The sequence below is a fragment of the Pseudopipra pipra genome, chromosome 1, assembly GCF_036250125.1.
Source record: "Pseudopipra pipra isolate bDixPip1 chromosome 1, bDixPip1.hap1, whole genome shotgun sequence".
Classification (NCBI taxonomy): domain Eukaryota; kingdom Metazoa; phylum Chordata; class Aves; order Passeriformes; family Pipridae; genus Pseudopipra; species Pseudopipra pipra.
In genome coordinates, this window is record NC_087549.1 from 96,740,914 (window position 1) to 96,755,949 (window position 15,036).

The following is a 15,036-nucleotide window of genomic DNA, read 5'->3' on the forward strand; positions in this document are numbered from 1 at the left end:
CACCAAGGAACTCAGCAAGAGGAAAAGTATGGAATTGTGTAACATTTATCGAAACAACAGAATACACCATTGAAAAAAACCCCACCACCAGCCCCTACCCCCAGTCCTTGATTTTTCCAAGCAGTTTTACTCAAACTAGGACAGAAAAGATCAAAGTGCTTATTAGCGTGCGGTTTCTGTAAGCATACAAATCTGAAAGTTTCACAAAGATCTGTAATCTTGCTAAATCAGAGACAAGCAAAAGGAATAACTTTTTTGAAGTCACTGCTTTATGAAATACCCAGAATTACTCATTTTATAACCTTTATGAACATTGTCTGATTTGCTTCCTCAGTGTTTCTAAAGCTGAAAAGATGAGATATTAGTTATTGAAAAACCAGTTAATCATCTCCTTTAACAGAAGGCCAGTTAAAGTTTAAGATGTATGAAACCCTTTTTACTTTTAATTCAGTCTGTGAAACACACCGGTGCCATATCTCTGAGTTACAAGTTGGGCAACCCAGCAATACACCACATCAGCTTGATCCCTCCAGCTAACACCCTCCTTATTATATAGCAAATAGACTTTGACATGTTATAGTATCCTAAGTTCTTTAAGCAGATCTCAATGATGGCAGTCAAACCCCTTGAACCTGGTGTTTCATTCCAGCTTGTAGAGCCCATCAGCTGCTGAGATTGTTTACTACGTGTGCTAATTCAACTTCATTTGAAATCAGGTAGTCAGAAAGAGCGGTGTCCACTGTGAGTCTCACTAAAGAGAGGTCTGATTCAGGTCGAAAGTGTATGGTCCAAGACATGTTGATAAACACATCAGGGACTAGGAAGACTAGTTAGCTTAGGGAGTGGTTGCCTGAAGCACAAAGGTTGACATCAGCGGTGTCTGGAAATTGCTTTAGACTGCACATCATTGTCTGTTTGAAGACCTTATATTGCTATGGTAACTGAAATTGAATGGGCATCTCACCTATGACTACAGCAAAGGATAGATGCATTAAAGCAGCTTGTCTCTAATTAAGGAGGGATACTTTTTTTGTTGTGGAGATACAACTTTTACCTGTTTGAACACTACTCCTCATACCAAATTGAGGGTGCAAGTAATAATTTATATCATTCTGCTTTTCAAGAAAGGTCATTTTCCTCCTGAGACTGGGCTCAGTTTTGCCTTGAGGAGGGGAGGAACAGCATGTGTAACTCACCAAAAGTTGATGTCTCTCTAGGAATGCACAGATCATAAGGTTTTTCCATTGTAAATCTCTGTGTACCCATTAGTAGGCAGGCATCCTGTGGGCTTGACAAACTTGACTTCTTCTTCCATGGAATTAGGGCTCATAGCAGACAAGAAATTTCCTAGAGTAGGATGTGGGAATTGTGGTGATAAGCTGCTAAGACCCCAAAATTAGATTTGGAGATCTAGATCACAGCTTGGATTAAATATCAGTTATCATTAAAAAAACCCCACCAAACAGATTTTTAATAAAACTTTTGCTTTGTCATTAAAGAAACATTTTGTTCAGTAGAGTGTAAACTCACAATAAAAATAAAATAAAAAAGAAGAGAGAAGAAAGTAACATCATTCATTCATTCCTTACACTGATTTATTAACCCTTCAAACTGGGAATGAGAGAAGACAGAATTTACTCTATAGCACGCTGTTGGAATTGCCTGTTTTGCTGCAGCTTTTCTAGACTTGTTACGTATTCCCTATCCACTCTCATTCTTCAGTGCATGTGGCTGTATGTTACCTGAAGTGATAGCATCAAATTTTCTATCACAGTTCAGATGCTACCTGGCTGTTTCAAAATCCCATTTCTGTTGTCTCTCTAAGCAGTATTTGCTGTAAGTTTTCATTTGTTCATTTGCAAACAATAGAGTTCACTCTATAAAGATGCTATACCTTAACCAAGAAAATTATATGGAGATTTCCTGTAGTATGTTCTGAAAAGGTATTTTTTCCTTTAAATCATGGAGGTTTTAACTACTTGGGAGTAAAAATTGAAAAAGACAAAAGTAGACTAAAGATCTACTAGAATAAGTTGGCAGATAATTCGGTGACAAGAAAGATGGTGGAAATCCTTTGCAGAGCTTTGTTCCTTACCAGTTCTTGACCAATTAAATTTCTAACTTTTCTCTAAGAATATATAATTTCGAGATTACTTGAGTCCTTGGTTATTTCTCCATTTCCAAGTGACATTATTGAGAGGGAAGACTTTTTTCACTGGACCTACACAAAAATAATAATTCATCCTGAGTTAGCCCAGGAATTCTCCTGAACAACAATTTCTGGTTGCAAATAATAACTTATTTCATTCTGTTTCTCAGAATTCTGTTTCTCTGTTACCACGATCATTTTCCATCACTCATATCCCTGGAGTGTAATTCCAAAAATTGACTTTTATCCAAGAAGTCCTAGTAGACTGGATACTAGATTGCTGAAGAAACTGTCTCTCTTGAGGCTGTAAGAATGTTAAACCAAGATTCTAGATAACTACATATCCTAGAACTTTTGCAATAGTAGTGGTGAAAATACTGTCATCACACCCACACAACCAAACTGCCTGTTGTTCATGGTGTTTAAAGGTGACCATTACCAAAAAGCAGGAGAAATACATCACTTCCTAATTTAAAGACAGGATAAAATCAAGAAAAAAAATAAGCATTTTAAATGAAGGTCAGGAATGTGTCTATCATGGCACTGGACTATCCTGCCAACAAAATATTGGAAATTATGTTAGTTAGAATATATATTCATTTGATCTAATGAAGAAAAAAAGATGAGAAAGGAAAATCCCTCACCAGCAAGGAGATAATTTCATTTTAACTAACTGGTCATAGCACTAATTTTGCCAAAACTAATGATTGTATTACAGGACAGAAAATTAAGAGCCTAATAAATGTTCAAGATTCAGTAGGACAAAAGATTAGAATTAGAGTATCTCTGTGCATCATTCTGTTCCAGTTTAGTTTATGGAAAAGATTACTCGTTTTGTAGGTGCAGTTGAATTCATTAGAAATACAGTCTATTATGCTCTTAGTTTTCAGAATAACAGATTTGCTTGGGAAGCTGAATGCTCTATCTTTTTCCAGGATACAGATTTTCTTAGAACTTTGCTAAAGGTCAAAGAATTGTGTAAGTATTATATTTTGAAGCCTGGCTGTGGCTCTTTAAAATACAGTTTCAGTTTCCACTTGAATCAACTCCCTAAAATGGCTTGGCCTACAAACACACCAGCATTAGTTTGTTCTCATGGCCTGGCTGAGAAGAGAGACTTCTTAGCATTTGTAAGATTTGTTCTCTGAGCCTGAGAGGCTATGGGATTCTGCCCTCCCTTCTGCTGACACTTGCCCATATCTTATCCCATAGGAGCCAAAATAAAGAGCTAAGCCAGAAAGGAACAAGTATCTTTTACTTGCAGAGTGTTTTTAATACATTGCACTTTCTGCGGGCACAAGAAAGAATGGGGGATGTGGAACACAGAGGTGTTTGGATATGGTTGAACTGACTTAGGCCTACATTAACCCTCATGGTATTGCATGTTGATCTACTCCACACTCGAAAAATGGATCCACTTATGTGGAGCTTTTCTTCTGTGACTGAATCAGGGACAGAATTGCACTCCTCTGGGCACTGTTCTGTTGCCACAAACATGAGATCATCCTTTCTCTTGGGCCACACCACATCTTAGTCATTGAAGCCCTTGATGAGTAATTCTAGTTCTCTGGATATTGCTTTCCTTGTGAGCAAAATGAGGAAGAAATGTTGTGAAATGAATCCACCATAAACCTCTTGAACCTGAAGTGCAGTGTGAATTTGAACACTGCCATCAAAAACTGTAAAGGCATGATTGAGTCTCAGAAGGTTCCTGTCCTGTTCTGTACTCTTCTAACTTTGTCCTGTAGTTACTTCTCTGTATGCTTCTGAGTTGGCTTGGATGGGAGAGTCACAGCTGTCACTGGACACTGCTAATAATAATGAAAGACACTGACAAGTTCTCCCAGAAGTAGTGGAATAGATGGATTGTTACCACATTCATCAGTGGTATTTTACTTTGGGCTAAAAGAAATTTAGATCTCTCTTGCTTGTGAACTAGGACTGACTTTTGAGCAGGCTCTAATTTTTGATGAGAGAAAGTTGCTGCTCTGCTTCTTATCTTGACCTGCCTTTGATTGAAAGATGTTTCAGTAGTTTAGAAGTAGCTTATTTTAAATTTAGGCAGCTCAAGTCTTGCCACTGTAGTTTTTTACAGTTGATGTTTAAGTTCTCTGCACAATGTACAGAGATACTTAAAAATTAACAGAAAGTCTTGTGAGCAGGGTTGTCTAAACTTCATAGAGTTAATAGCTTTTATCTAGAATCAGAGTTTTTCTGCAAAAGTATGCCTGGGAGCTGTTACATTTTAACCTATTATTTTAGTGGAAAAGATAGGTTTAATGCCCAAGTGATTTGTGCTCACAGACCTTATTTGCAAGACTAAGGATATTGGGAGTGCTACTCTGAGTGCTTCCTACTGGAGCTATTTCAATGACTGTGGATTCTTACTCATGAGCTATGGAAAGAGATTCTTGTTCTTTCATAGTCCAAAGTGTTAAGGGCAGCACAGCTGCCTATGGATAGTTACCAGTGGCTGAGGGGAAATTAGAGGATCATGAATTTTGGACATGGATACATAAATTCTTTTCATTACTGTGTTTGACATGTCAGATTTAACTGGGCTGCTCTTCACAATCATCTCCTCCAAGTTCATTGTCCCTTTTATAGCTCCAACCTGTAGACTAACTTGTTTATTGCCTTTGGAGTTGCTTTTATAGATCCAAACCAGAGCCGATAATTTCCTGTTTCCTTCTAGTTTCTCATCCATAGAGTTCATCACAACTTCAGAACCTTATTATTCCTCCTCCCCAGTCCTTTTTACTTGTCTTACCCTTCTCCCTTTCCACCTTATGTCTTACTGAGTGTACCAGTACAAGAGGATGCAGCTGTGACTATTTTGATCCCTCATCTATGCTATTCATCAGTTCTCCTAACCTTTTCTCTTGGTGATGAGGAATTGGGTTTTGTAAGAAAGATACTGTAGTTTAGTGACTTTCACAGAATGAGTAGTTTGTTATCTGTCATTGTGTGACACTCAACTGAGAACAGGACGTAGCTAGTGTGTGTCTAAGGCTTGCTGTGTCCTCTGATATATCATCAATAGCTAGGTTGTGTACACTATAAGTTACATTCTACTAACTTACCTTGCTTCTCTCCCCCAACATTTTCTTCATAATAGGTGAAATAGGTCTTTCTTCAGGAGATAGTATTTTGAGAGGCCAAGACCACAAACCTATTCTGACTTTGGTGATAATTTTCTGTCCATCAACTTTCCTGCCCTAACAGAAAAAAATTATGGCATATAATACCAACTTCTTGCCTTAAAATGGAGGCATAGGCATCTGAGCACACTGCTGCGCCTTCAGTTCCTTCGCCTGCAATTCGAGAAGATCTAACTTTGAAGTTAGCTTAGCTGTACTTTGAGCAGGTAGTTGTATTAGACGACCTTCTGAGACCATTTCCAATCTACATTATTCTACCATTCTAAGACAAATTACAGTAAAGCAAGGATAGAGATAGTGAATACACATTCAATTATCTCAATGAACTCTGCCTATTAGTTTTTACTTTTTAGTAACAAGTCTGTATGTCCGTTTCTAATTCATGTGGATTAATGCATGGCATCAGCTTTGGCTGGATCTGAAGCCTTTGCAAAAACAGCAGTTCTATATCTACTCTTTAGAATTTCTGCAAGTTTTAGTTGGATGAAAATGGAGATCAAGATGGGAATTCTTCAGTCTTAAGGATGAAAACACTTTTAAATAACCCTCCAAATGCTCAAGCCATGTCAGTGGTGTATGCTTTAATTACTCAGATCAGCTCTGCCATAGCAAATTTTAGTGTACTCTTCCAAACTGTTAAGCCAATTAGCCTTTATACAGTGGTTTTGGCTTTGAATATCCCAGCAAAGGAGGCAGACAGTCTCAGGATTTGTTTGAAAGATCTTGACTTGTGAGTGTAAGGTGTCAAGATTGCTGTGTCTTCCTGGTATGGGCTACCTCTGAATCCTGGATGTTTGAGATCAAGAACAGAAAATGTCTGAGTTAAATTTGTGATTTAAGAGCAGCTTTGCCATAATGATAGAGAAACTTTGCAGAGTAGCCATATGGGAAAAAGCTGCTAAGAGCCAGACATGTTCTTACTCTGTAGGCAGAACCAAAGTCAGTGAAAGACAGTAGTGAATACTTCTGAAACAACCTGTTCACAGATGTATACTAGGGACTTCCCAAGCCCTAGGGACTTCTTTTGTGCAGCCTGGAGAAAAGGAGACTGAGAGGAGACCTCATTTCAGTCTTCAACATCCTTATGAGGGGAAGCTGAGGGACAGGAACTGATCTCTTTTCTCTGGTGACCAGTGACAGGATTTGAGGAAACGGCATGAAGCTGAGTCAGGGGAGGGTTAAATTAGATATCAGGAAAAGGTTTTTCACCCAGAGGGTGCTTGAGGACTGGAACAGGCTCCCCAGGGAAGTGGTCACAGCACCAAGCCTCATAGAGTTCAAGAACTATTTGGACAATACTCTCAGGCACATGGTGTGACTCTTGGGGATGGTTCTGTGCAGGGCTAAGGGTTGGACTTGATGATCCTGATGGGTCCCTTCCAACTCAGCATATTCTGTGACTCTATAACTGAAACCTTGAAGACTGCAAAGTTAAAATACATAACTGTAGAGCAAAGCTGAACACCAGTGAAACATTTTTTTGAGGTTAAAACCAACTCATCCTCTAAATATGTGGGGAGATAATGTTTTTCCAGTAGCAAGCCATTACTGTGGCTGGGATCTTGGTGGATGTATCTCGAAACAAAGAAGGTCAAACAAAATGCCTATGAGGTGGTATTGGTACTGCTCAGTGGAAAACACAGCTATTATGCTGTTAATCATGTGAACATATTCCAAGTGCAGTGTACAAAACCTACCCTTCCTGCAGAAGCACTGTCATCATAATCCTGGGCTGAATTTGAATTTGCTGGTGATCTTAGTTAATTCTTATATAAGGTTAAACAGGGCTGTCATTCCCTTTTCTGCAGAAGCATCCCTAGTACCCCTGAGACCAGTGAGGAAAGGTTATAATGTTACCTCTGATCAACACCAGGGTGTGATGCTGAACTGACTTCAGACTATGTCGTGGCTTAACACCGGCTGGCAACTAAGCCCCCACACAGCTGCTGGATCACTTCCCTCTGGGTGGTGTGGGGGAGAGTCATGAGCTGAGTTTAATAGGTAAAGCAAAAGCCATGCATGCAAACAAAGCAAAACAAGGAATTAATTCACTGCTTCTCATTGGCAGGCATTGTTCAGCCATCTCCAGGACAGCAGGGCTCCATCGTGCAGAACTGTGACTTGGGAAGACAAACACCATCCCTCCAAATATTCCCCCTTCCCCCCTTCTTCCCCCAGCTTTTTATGCTGAGCATGATGCCATATAGTATGGGATATCCATTGGGTTAGTTGGGGTCAGCCAACCTGGCTGCTTCCACTCTCAACTGCTTGTGCACCCCCAGTCTCCTCGCTGGTGTGGCGGGGTCAGAGGCAGAAAAATCCTTGGTGCTGTGATAGCAATAATGAAATAGCAATAATGAAAACATGCCTGTGTTAACAGCACTGTTTTCAGCACACAGCCAAGACACAGCCCCATACCTGCTACTGTGAAGAAAATGAACTCTACCCCAGGCAAACTGGCTCAGTGTAGAAATTCCCACAGTCTGTAATTCTATTATCCTCTCTTGCCCACACAGGACAAGGAGATGTTCTGACTTTTTTCCCCTCTTCTGCAGGCAAAGCCTAATACTGCTGGAGCTGAACTGCTGGAGCTCTGGGTGCACCTCCACGTTAGATTGTATGTACATATGGCCATTAATTAGGAGTAGAATTAGTAGGCTTTGTTGGTTGGTGGGTTTTTTTTTGTTTGGTTGGTTGGTTTTTTATTACAGACACAATGGAAGAGAATCTGGTAAGTAAAAAGTTTAGATCGACAGGTAACAGTGGAAGCTGTACCAAGGTACAAAATAGGCCTTTTAAGATGCAGCAAATGACAGTCCTCTGACAGGTTAAAAAAGGGAGGCTAGGTTCAGGTTACAGTAGCAAAGTACTTAAGTAGATGCTAATCTAGAAATATTTTTATATCTGGACAGCTACTGTTGACGCATTAAGGAGAGACAGCAGGGAGGAACAGTTAGAGTGCAGGCTCTGACTACATATTAAACCAACAAATAACAGCCAAACCCCAATGAGATGTTTTTTAAGATGCATGCATACCATTAACTCCAATACTTGAACACCAAAATGAAACTGCAATTCTAGCATCTAATTCCTTTAAAATCTAGAAGACAGGTTTTCTTCTCCAGGAGAGTACTGAGAATTGCAAGTAACACCTAAATTTCAGCACAAAAGAAGAGGAACTGTGGAATCTTCAAGGCAGGACATACTGCAACTCATTCTGTCTTCTTTCACTGCACAGCTCTGAGGCAAGGCTAGGCAGCCTTTGGTCACACCAAGATGAGTTTTGTTAATTATCAGTCCTTTGAGATTTACATGCTGCACTGCAGAAACTCACAGGTTTGGCTTGCTTATAGCAGCAGTGAGAGGAGAAACCACTCATCTCGCTGTGGTTCATCTGGGCAGAGCAGCACACTACTGATAAATGGTAACATGACATGTTTTGCCGTCGCCCAGAGAAAAGATCCCTGAACTGAGAAGGGCAAAAGACCTGCTGATTACCTATTGCTAACAAAATCAGTGGGACAGAGCAGGACTTCAAGGTATTCACAATTCAGTACAAATATGACCCTGTGGGGGAATATTTGCAATCATGAAGAAGAGGACTGTAGGAAAGTGACTCGAGGGGAAGCTAGGTTTTTGTTGAGCTCAGATTTGTAAATTGACTATCAGAAATTCCTCCATCCTAATATAACATTTACCTCCATGCACGAGGTCAAAATAGATAATGAGGCAGTCAAAGACTATCTCAGTCATGGGATATAAGGTGGCAAGGATGAAAAAAGGTATTTGGACAGAAGTGTGCCTGCATTTATATGTGCATGCATGCACATTCCTGCACTTTTGCCCAATATGACCTCCCCCTTTTCCTAATCAGATTAAAACCTATATTCTCTCACACCAACTTTTAAACAATTCGGAAGGATGTGTTACAAATTCAGAATAAAAAAAAATCCCAACCCCCGCAATTTCACATCAAAAAATTATTTTAAAAATCATTGAATGATACCACAAGGTCCATTGGATGTGTTCAGTCAATTCAGACAGATGTATTACTGATTGTGATGTAGTGCTTTCAAAATACTAAAGAGTAACGACTTGTAAGTACACATTTGCCCTGCTGGCAGGAATTATATTCTGGCTGCATAAAGCAGTGACGATAACAGGTATGGTTTGTGTATTATTTTTTTTAAATCGGGGGCTATCTGCTGCAGTATTTGCACTTTTTTAAAAGAATGGTCCTTGAGGAGGTGAAACACACAATGAAAAAATGTTTTCATTTGTTACCAAGGAGTCTTAATTCCTTTTGATTATTAAAGAGCAGGTAAATTAGAACAAAAAGTGTTGTGACTTAATGCATGTCTCTTGAAAATGACACAGTTCATGTCTCCTGTTTGGACCAAAGTTATCTGTCAAATTTAATACAAGCCAGTAAACATTGCATTAAAAATAATGTTTCCGCTGAAAACTGTTGTTTGATTCTAACCAAGTCCTATTTTGAGTAGTATATTCAAAGTCAATTTTTAATTCATGTGCCAATTTACCTTCAAAACAAAAAATGCTTTTCACCTAGAAAAAGTCTGTAGTGAGTGATTGACTACGTATTCCTGCATTTTGCACCATCCCCAAAGTATCCATGATAAATAAATTAATGTTTCCAGGAAAAATTCAGTATTTCTTTTTCAAATGGTTATTAACTTTTTGTTTACCTTCTCTTTCTTCAGTTAAAGGGTGTGCAATCAATTACTGTAGCCTGCAGATTAATGTTAGAGGTGGGAAGCAAACACTGAGAGTTCTCTAGCAACTTATTGATGGTGCTTAACCATTTCAGTTCCCGGGTTAGCTCTGTAAAAGGACTGGCACAAATCAAACTCTGGACTCCTTTTGCTGGACCCAACTTGAACTCTAGTTCAGTATCTCCTAAAATCTGTGTGTTTTTATTAGTCTTCTCTCCTCCTCCTTCACGGAGATCTTCTGTGTGATCCCATCACCCTGTCACCTCTTGTCACTGCAATTCTAGGCAAAGAGATAACCAGCTCCCCGAGGGCTGCTCTAGCTCAGGAGGGGAAAAGCAAGGAATGATGATGATGACTGGCTGCAAGCAGAAACACTGATGGCCATTAAAGGATTAAAAGTAGATGGTCCCTGCTTGAAGCAGGTAAAAGCACTTTATTTTTCCCCCTTGAACTTTCTGTGACTCAGAGTGAAACCCTGATGTACATATAACAACTCTTCCAACTCTGTGAACTGAAGGAATTTGGCATTGCACAAAAGCGCTCAGTGTTTTAGGGAAGTGAACAATAAATAAGTGCAATGAATTGTTGTGTATACATTTTAAATGTAATATAAATGGCTTTTGCCTTATTACCATGTTGTAATAATGGAGTAATTTACACTTTTTGCTTTTCCAGAAAAAAATGAACATATCATTCAGCTGACCCTGGGAAATAAGCTTTTATAATCAACTGGAAAAAAAAAAGCTGGATTTCACAATATTTGGTTTTATAATTATATATGAGTTTAGTACTGTAAGTGTGATTTGCTTTTGTCCGTTGAAGGTAGCTGTCTGGTTATCTAATACACTATTTGTCAGCAAATGAACATGTATTTCCGACATAGATTCTAGATTAAATCTTAAAAAAATGATAACATGGAGTTTGACCACCACAGTCACTTCTGATAAAATACAAGTAAATATGTTTTTTAAAGTATGCAGTAGACAAATATAAGAGCAAAAGATTTCAGATATTATGGTGAAACTGTTTGTGAAGAATATTACCATTACTTGATCATTCCTATCATTGTTGCAGTTATTTTATATTAACAATTCTTTAATTATGTGAATGCCAGAAGGGTAAAATTCACAAAAAGGAAAGTCATTTTACATACAATTTAGTGGGATAACAATGTGTAGAACCCACTTTAAAGAAACCATGACAGACATACTTCATTTGGAAGTCTGACACAAAAGGAAATGACTCCTCTAATACACAATGAAATAAATAAAGGTCAGATGGTTCATTTGTCTGCATTTACTTTGCACAGTTCTACCAGTAAAACAGGATTATTATTATTATTAACATTGCTTTCAGGTTTCCTGGTAACAGTAGCACCAAAATAAAGACCAGATTTTGTCTAGGCGAAATTCACTCCTCCTGCATAAAGCCCTATGCCTAAAATCTGCACAGAAAAAAGCTGAAATAAGATGTGGAAGCTGCTAAATTTCTGTGTAAGCACCTAGCTGCAATCTGTACAAGCTTATAGGAGTCAGGTACTCAACTTCCACTAAAACTAGGAGGAGGTGAGCACCTTCGTTCTCAAAGCTTTTTTTGGAAAATGCGAGCCCTGTAAAGTGTAACAGCCTTCCAGTATTTGCTCAGGGACAGTATGTATATATGCATATATATGAACAGTGCCTTAGGTATTCAAAATCTATGCAAGTGAGAAGGAGAGCATGGAGCATGCAGCTTCTCAGCTCTGAAGCAGCAGCAGCCTTGCTGAGCCATACTGCTTATAAGACAGCTACTGGATCTTCCTCATAGACCACACTTGACTCATGCCCTGAAGTGACCTCCAGCTCAGCCAGAAAGACTTGGGGCTGTGAGTTAGCTGCTGGCAAACCTTGAACCACATGGGGTTCAAGTGGAAGGAAGGGCTTTAAGCCAGCCATATGTGCACTGGATGTTTCATGTAACTGGAATGTGGTTTGTGTTGAGGTATGTTTTCTTTGGCTATTTTTTTTCCTGAAATGTGCAATTACAAAAATTAAAATATTTACATCGCTACAAATGAAATTTCAGTGTCATCTTTTTCTGTCATTGAATGGAATATTCCTATGTGCAACAGGTGAATTATTTTCCTTGGGGATCAGACACAAAACTGTTTTCAATACAGAGAACAATGAACTGATTGTTACAGCTATACACTTTCTGATCAAGAAGTTTCCCTGTCTTCAGTGGTGACGCTTGTCCCATAGCTCCCACATCAGCTGTGTGCCAGGCTTCACAGTAGTTGCTAACCAGTCGAATCCCATTTGCAGTTGACCCATGCCATATTACTTTTTGAGGCCTGAAAGGTAACGTTAAGATGTTATTTCCTGGAAGAGACTCTTTTGCTTTATTCAACTGCATGCCTATATATGTGGTGACCTGTATTTCTGCATTCCTTCTCCTTGAAGCAAATAGTGGCTAGGTAAAGACAGAAAGGAGAGAAAGAAAGGACAACACAACTTAATATCCCATTCCTAGACTATCAGAAATGGAAAAGAAAAATGGCATAAGGAAAACAAGAAATTTTTATCACATTTCTAATAGTCCAAGATATTGCTACTATTTCTATTACTATCTGATAAAAGTAGAAAAACCCCTTATATGTAACATATAAAAGATAAAGGGTAACGTAAACTTACCAAGATGAATCAGTCATGATGTTCCTCCCGTCAAAGGAGTATATTGGAACATGAATGTTGAATTGTCCACCATTTCCATCAAATATAGATTCCCAGTTACTGAAAAGGGTTTCTCCCTGTTAAAATGTCAAAGCTACTTTTACAAACAAAACAAATCCCAAATCTGCGTCATACCTGACCTTTATAGACTTATCTACAAATCAAAAATATTATCTACATTTAAGGACACCTATGATTTCAGCTTTCTCATCAGTTTCTGCTTGATGTTCCTGAACAAACTTGTCTCATCTGTCATCTCTGTGCAAACAGATGCTCTCCAATCCATGCCTTTGCCTCACAGTTGTGTCTGTTCTATTGTTACTCCAAAAATTCAGCTTGATCACCCACTGTCCTTTTGTTCTTAAGGCATTGCTTGAAAAATTGCTTATAAGTCCTATATAGCTATATGGAGAAAATATAGAAATAACTTGGACTGGAATTTCTATTAAGGTCACAATTTTGTGAAAAATGTTGCAAATGCTCAACGCAAAAGCTTTGCACTGGGCTACTTCTCAAAATCCTTTTGAGTTTTTCCAGTCAAAGTTGAAACATAATTGTCTTCACAAATTTCTCTCAAGGCTCTGTATTTGTATGCACTTCAGAGTAGCATCCACTCAACATGTTCCAAGCATCATGTGTTATTCCTGTAGGTTTCTTTGGCCGCTTGTTCTGGGAGCCAGCCAATGCTACAGAGACATGGTTTGTTTTCCTCAGTTTTAGTGTGTGTCTGTTTATGTGAGACCACAAAATGACTCATGCTCTAGACTCTCCTTTCTGTTTCATTGGGGTAAATCCAACATCATTCCTAAGCAGAGAATTTGCATTTTAGTAAGAAATAAGAAAAACAGGCATTTTATCCTACTATACTCCATGATCATACCAGAAGGTAAAACATTAATAGCTCAGTAGTTTTCCATTTCATCACTGCTTTTTTGTTTCTTGAACCTGACTGTGAAATATGAAGCAAAGCTGCTTCTTTGTAAAATTTTTGGGCTGAAACTTTGTGCTTTTGTCACTTTCCAAGATTTTTGGGGCACCTGCAGCCTATTCTAATATAACAAATACTAAGTACTCATTTTTACCTTAAGATTGACTATTGGCAAATGGTATCGGTCTGTTTTTCTGACAACTGTGGCCAGATCTTGCAAATGCGACGAGAGGAAGGCTCTATAGGTAGATGTCAAACCTGCTAGTTGGGCCTGTTGAAAACACTGAAAATCCGCTCGCATGTCGCCAGAAAATGGGAAGTTCAAAGCCACCAGATGCAACTAGAGGAAAAAAAAGGAAAAGGCACCATTGTAAAAAAAAGTTCATAACACTAGGAAGACATTTTGTAAACAAAATAGTGCCCCCTCTTCCTGCCAGCATAGAATGTGTAACTTCCATAACAGGTATGAAAGTTATTTGGTGCCATAACATTACATTTCTCAGAGCTGTCAGGCTCTTAGCAGAAATACCAATTTATCTTTCAATATTAAGGAAACCATGAAGGTTATATACTCCTAAAAATTAAAATTCTTTTTAAAGCAGCTAGTATTTTCAAGTAGAAGTCTTGGAGTTTTCACACAAACAAAATCCCAAATCCTACAAGGATGGAAAAAAGTTGTAAGTAGTGACCATATACCATTAAAAAATACAAGAAGTAACATGCTTAAGTATAACAGCACAGATGCAAGAACTAATCCACATTCTTGGTTTTTTTTGTAATTTTTGTTTTCAGTCTTTTTAAATATAACTCAGTTACTTTGCTTTCTTTGTCTGAATATATTAAAGTATTTTAAATGAAGGCTTAGGTTCTAAAATGCCTGTCTAAAACAAGCAGTGCCACATAGATAGAAAATATTCTAATGAATATTTTTCTTATTTAATTGTTACACTACTGTTAACTTAAAAGTTACTCTGTGTTGTGGGTACAATCACTAAGTGAAGAGGTATTCCTAACTCAGAGTCAGGATTCTTTTTTCTTTGAGATGGGAAAGGGGCTGGGATGATGAAAATAGATCCAGAGGAAACAATTTAAAATTGTGTCTGAGATGTCTAAACAAAATAAAGAAGCGTATTTGTAAATTTCTAAAGTAAAAGCTCTGAATTTGAAGAGTAAATATCACAACTCTCCCTCAAGATGCAATCTATCACATTTCAAACCACAACTATGCAGTTGCAATACAGATTTCATACTTACTGCTGGTTTTCCATTGTTCATATTTGATACTGGTCTCAGTGCTGGAATGGACTGAAATCCCTGATATTTGAACACAAGCAAACAGATATGTTAAATATGC

At 38.3% G+C, this 15,036-nt stretch overlaps 1 protein-coding gene across 4 annotated transcripts in view; it reads right to left on the bottom strand.

The window, feature by feature from the left end:
- Positions 1-9,332: 9,332 nt before the first annotated feature.
- The window catches only part of LOC135419770 (collagen alpha-1(XV) chain-like), a 126,292-nt gene continuing 120,588 nt past the window's right edge, over positions 9,333-15,036 (bottom strand). For 3 of the 4 annotated variants that reach the window (XM_064666575.1, XM_064666604.1, XM_064666593.1), the window contains 4 exons: positions 14,937-14,996; positions 13,837-14,022; positions 12,716-12,831; positions 9,652-12,375 (listed from right to left, as the gene is read on the bottom strand). In XM_064666575.1, coding sequence (XP_064522645.1) covers positions 12,159-12,375; positions 12,716-12,831; positions 13,837-14,022; positions 14,937-14,996 — 579 coding nt within the window. In that variant the 3' untranslated portion in view covers positions 9,652-12,158. Of the gene's footprint in view, positions 12,376-12,715; positions 12,832-13,836; positions 14,023-14,936; positions 14,997-15,036 lie in introns of all 4 variants that reach the window. The other variant, XM_064666583.1, reaches the window with a different exon arrangement.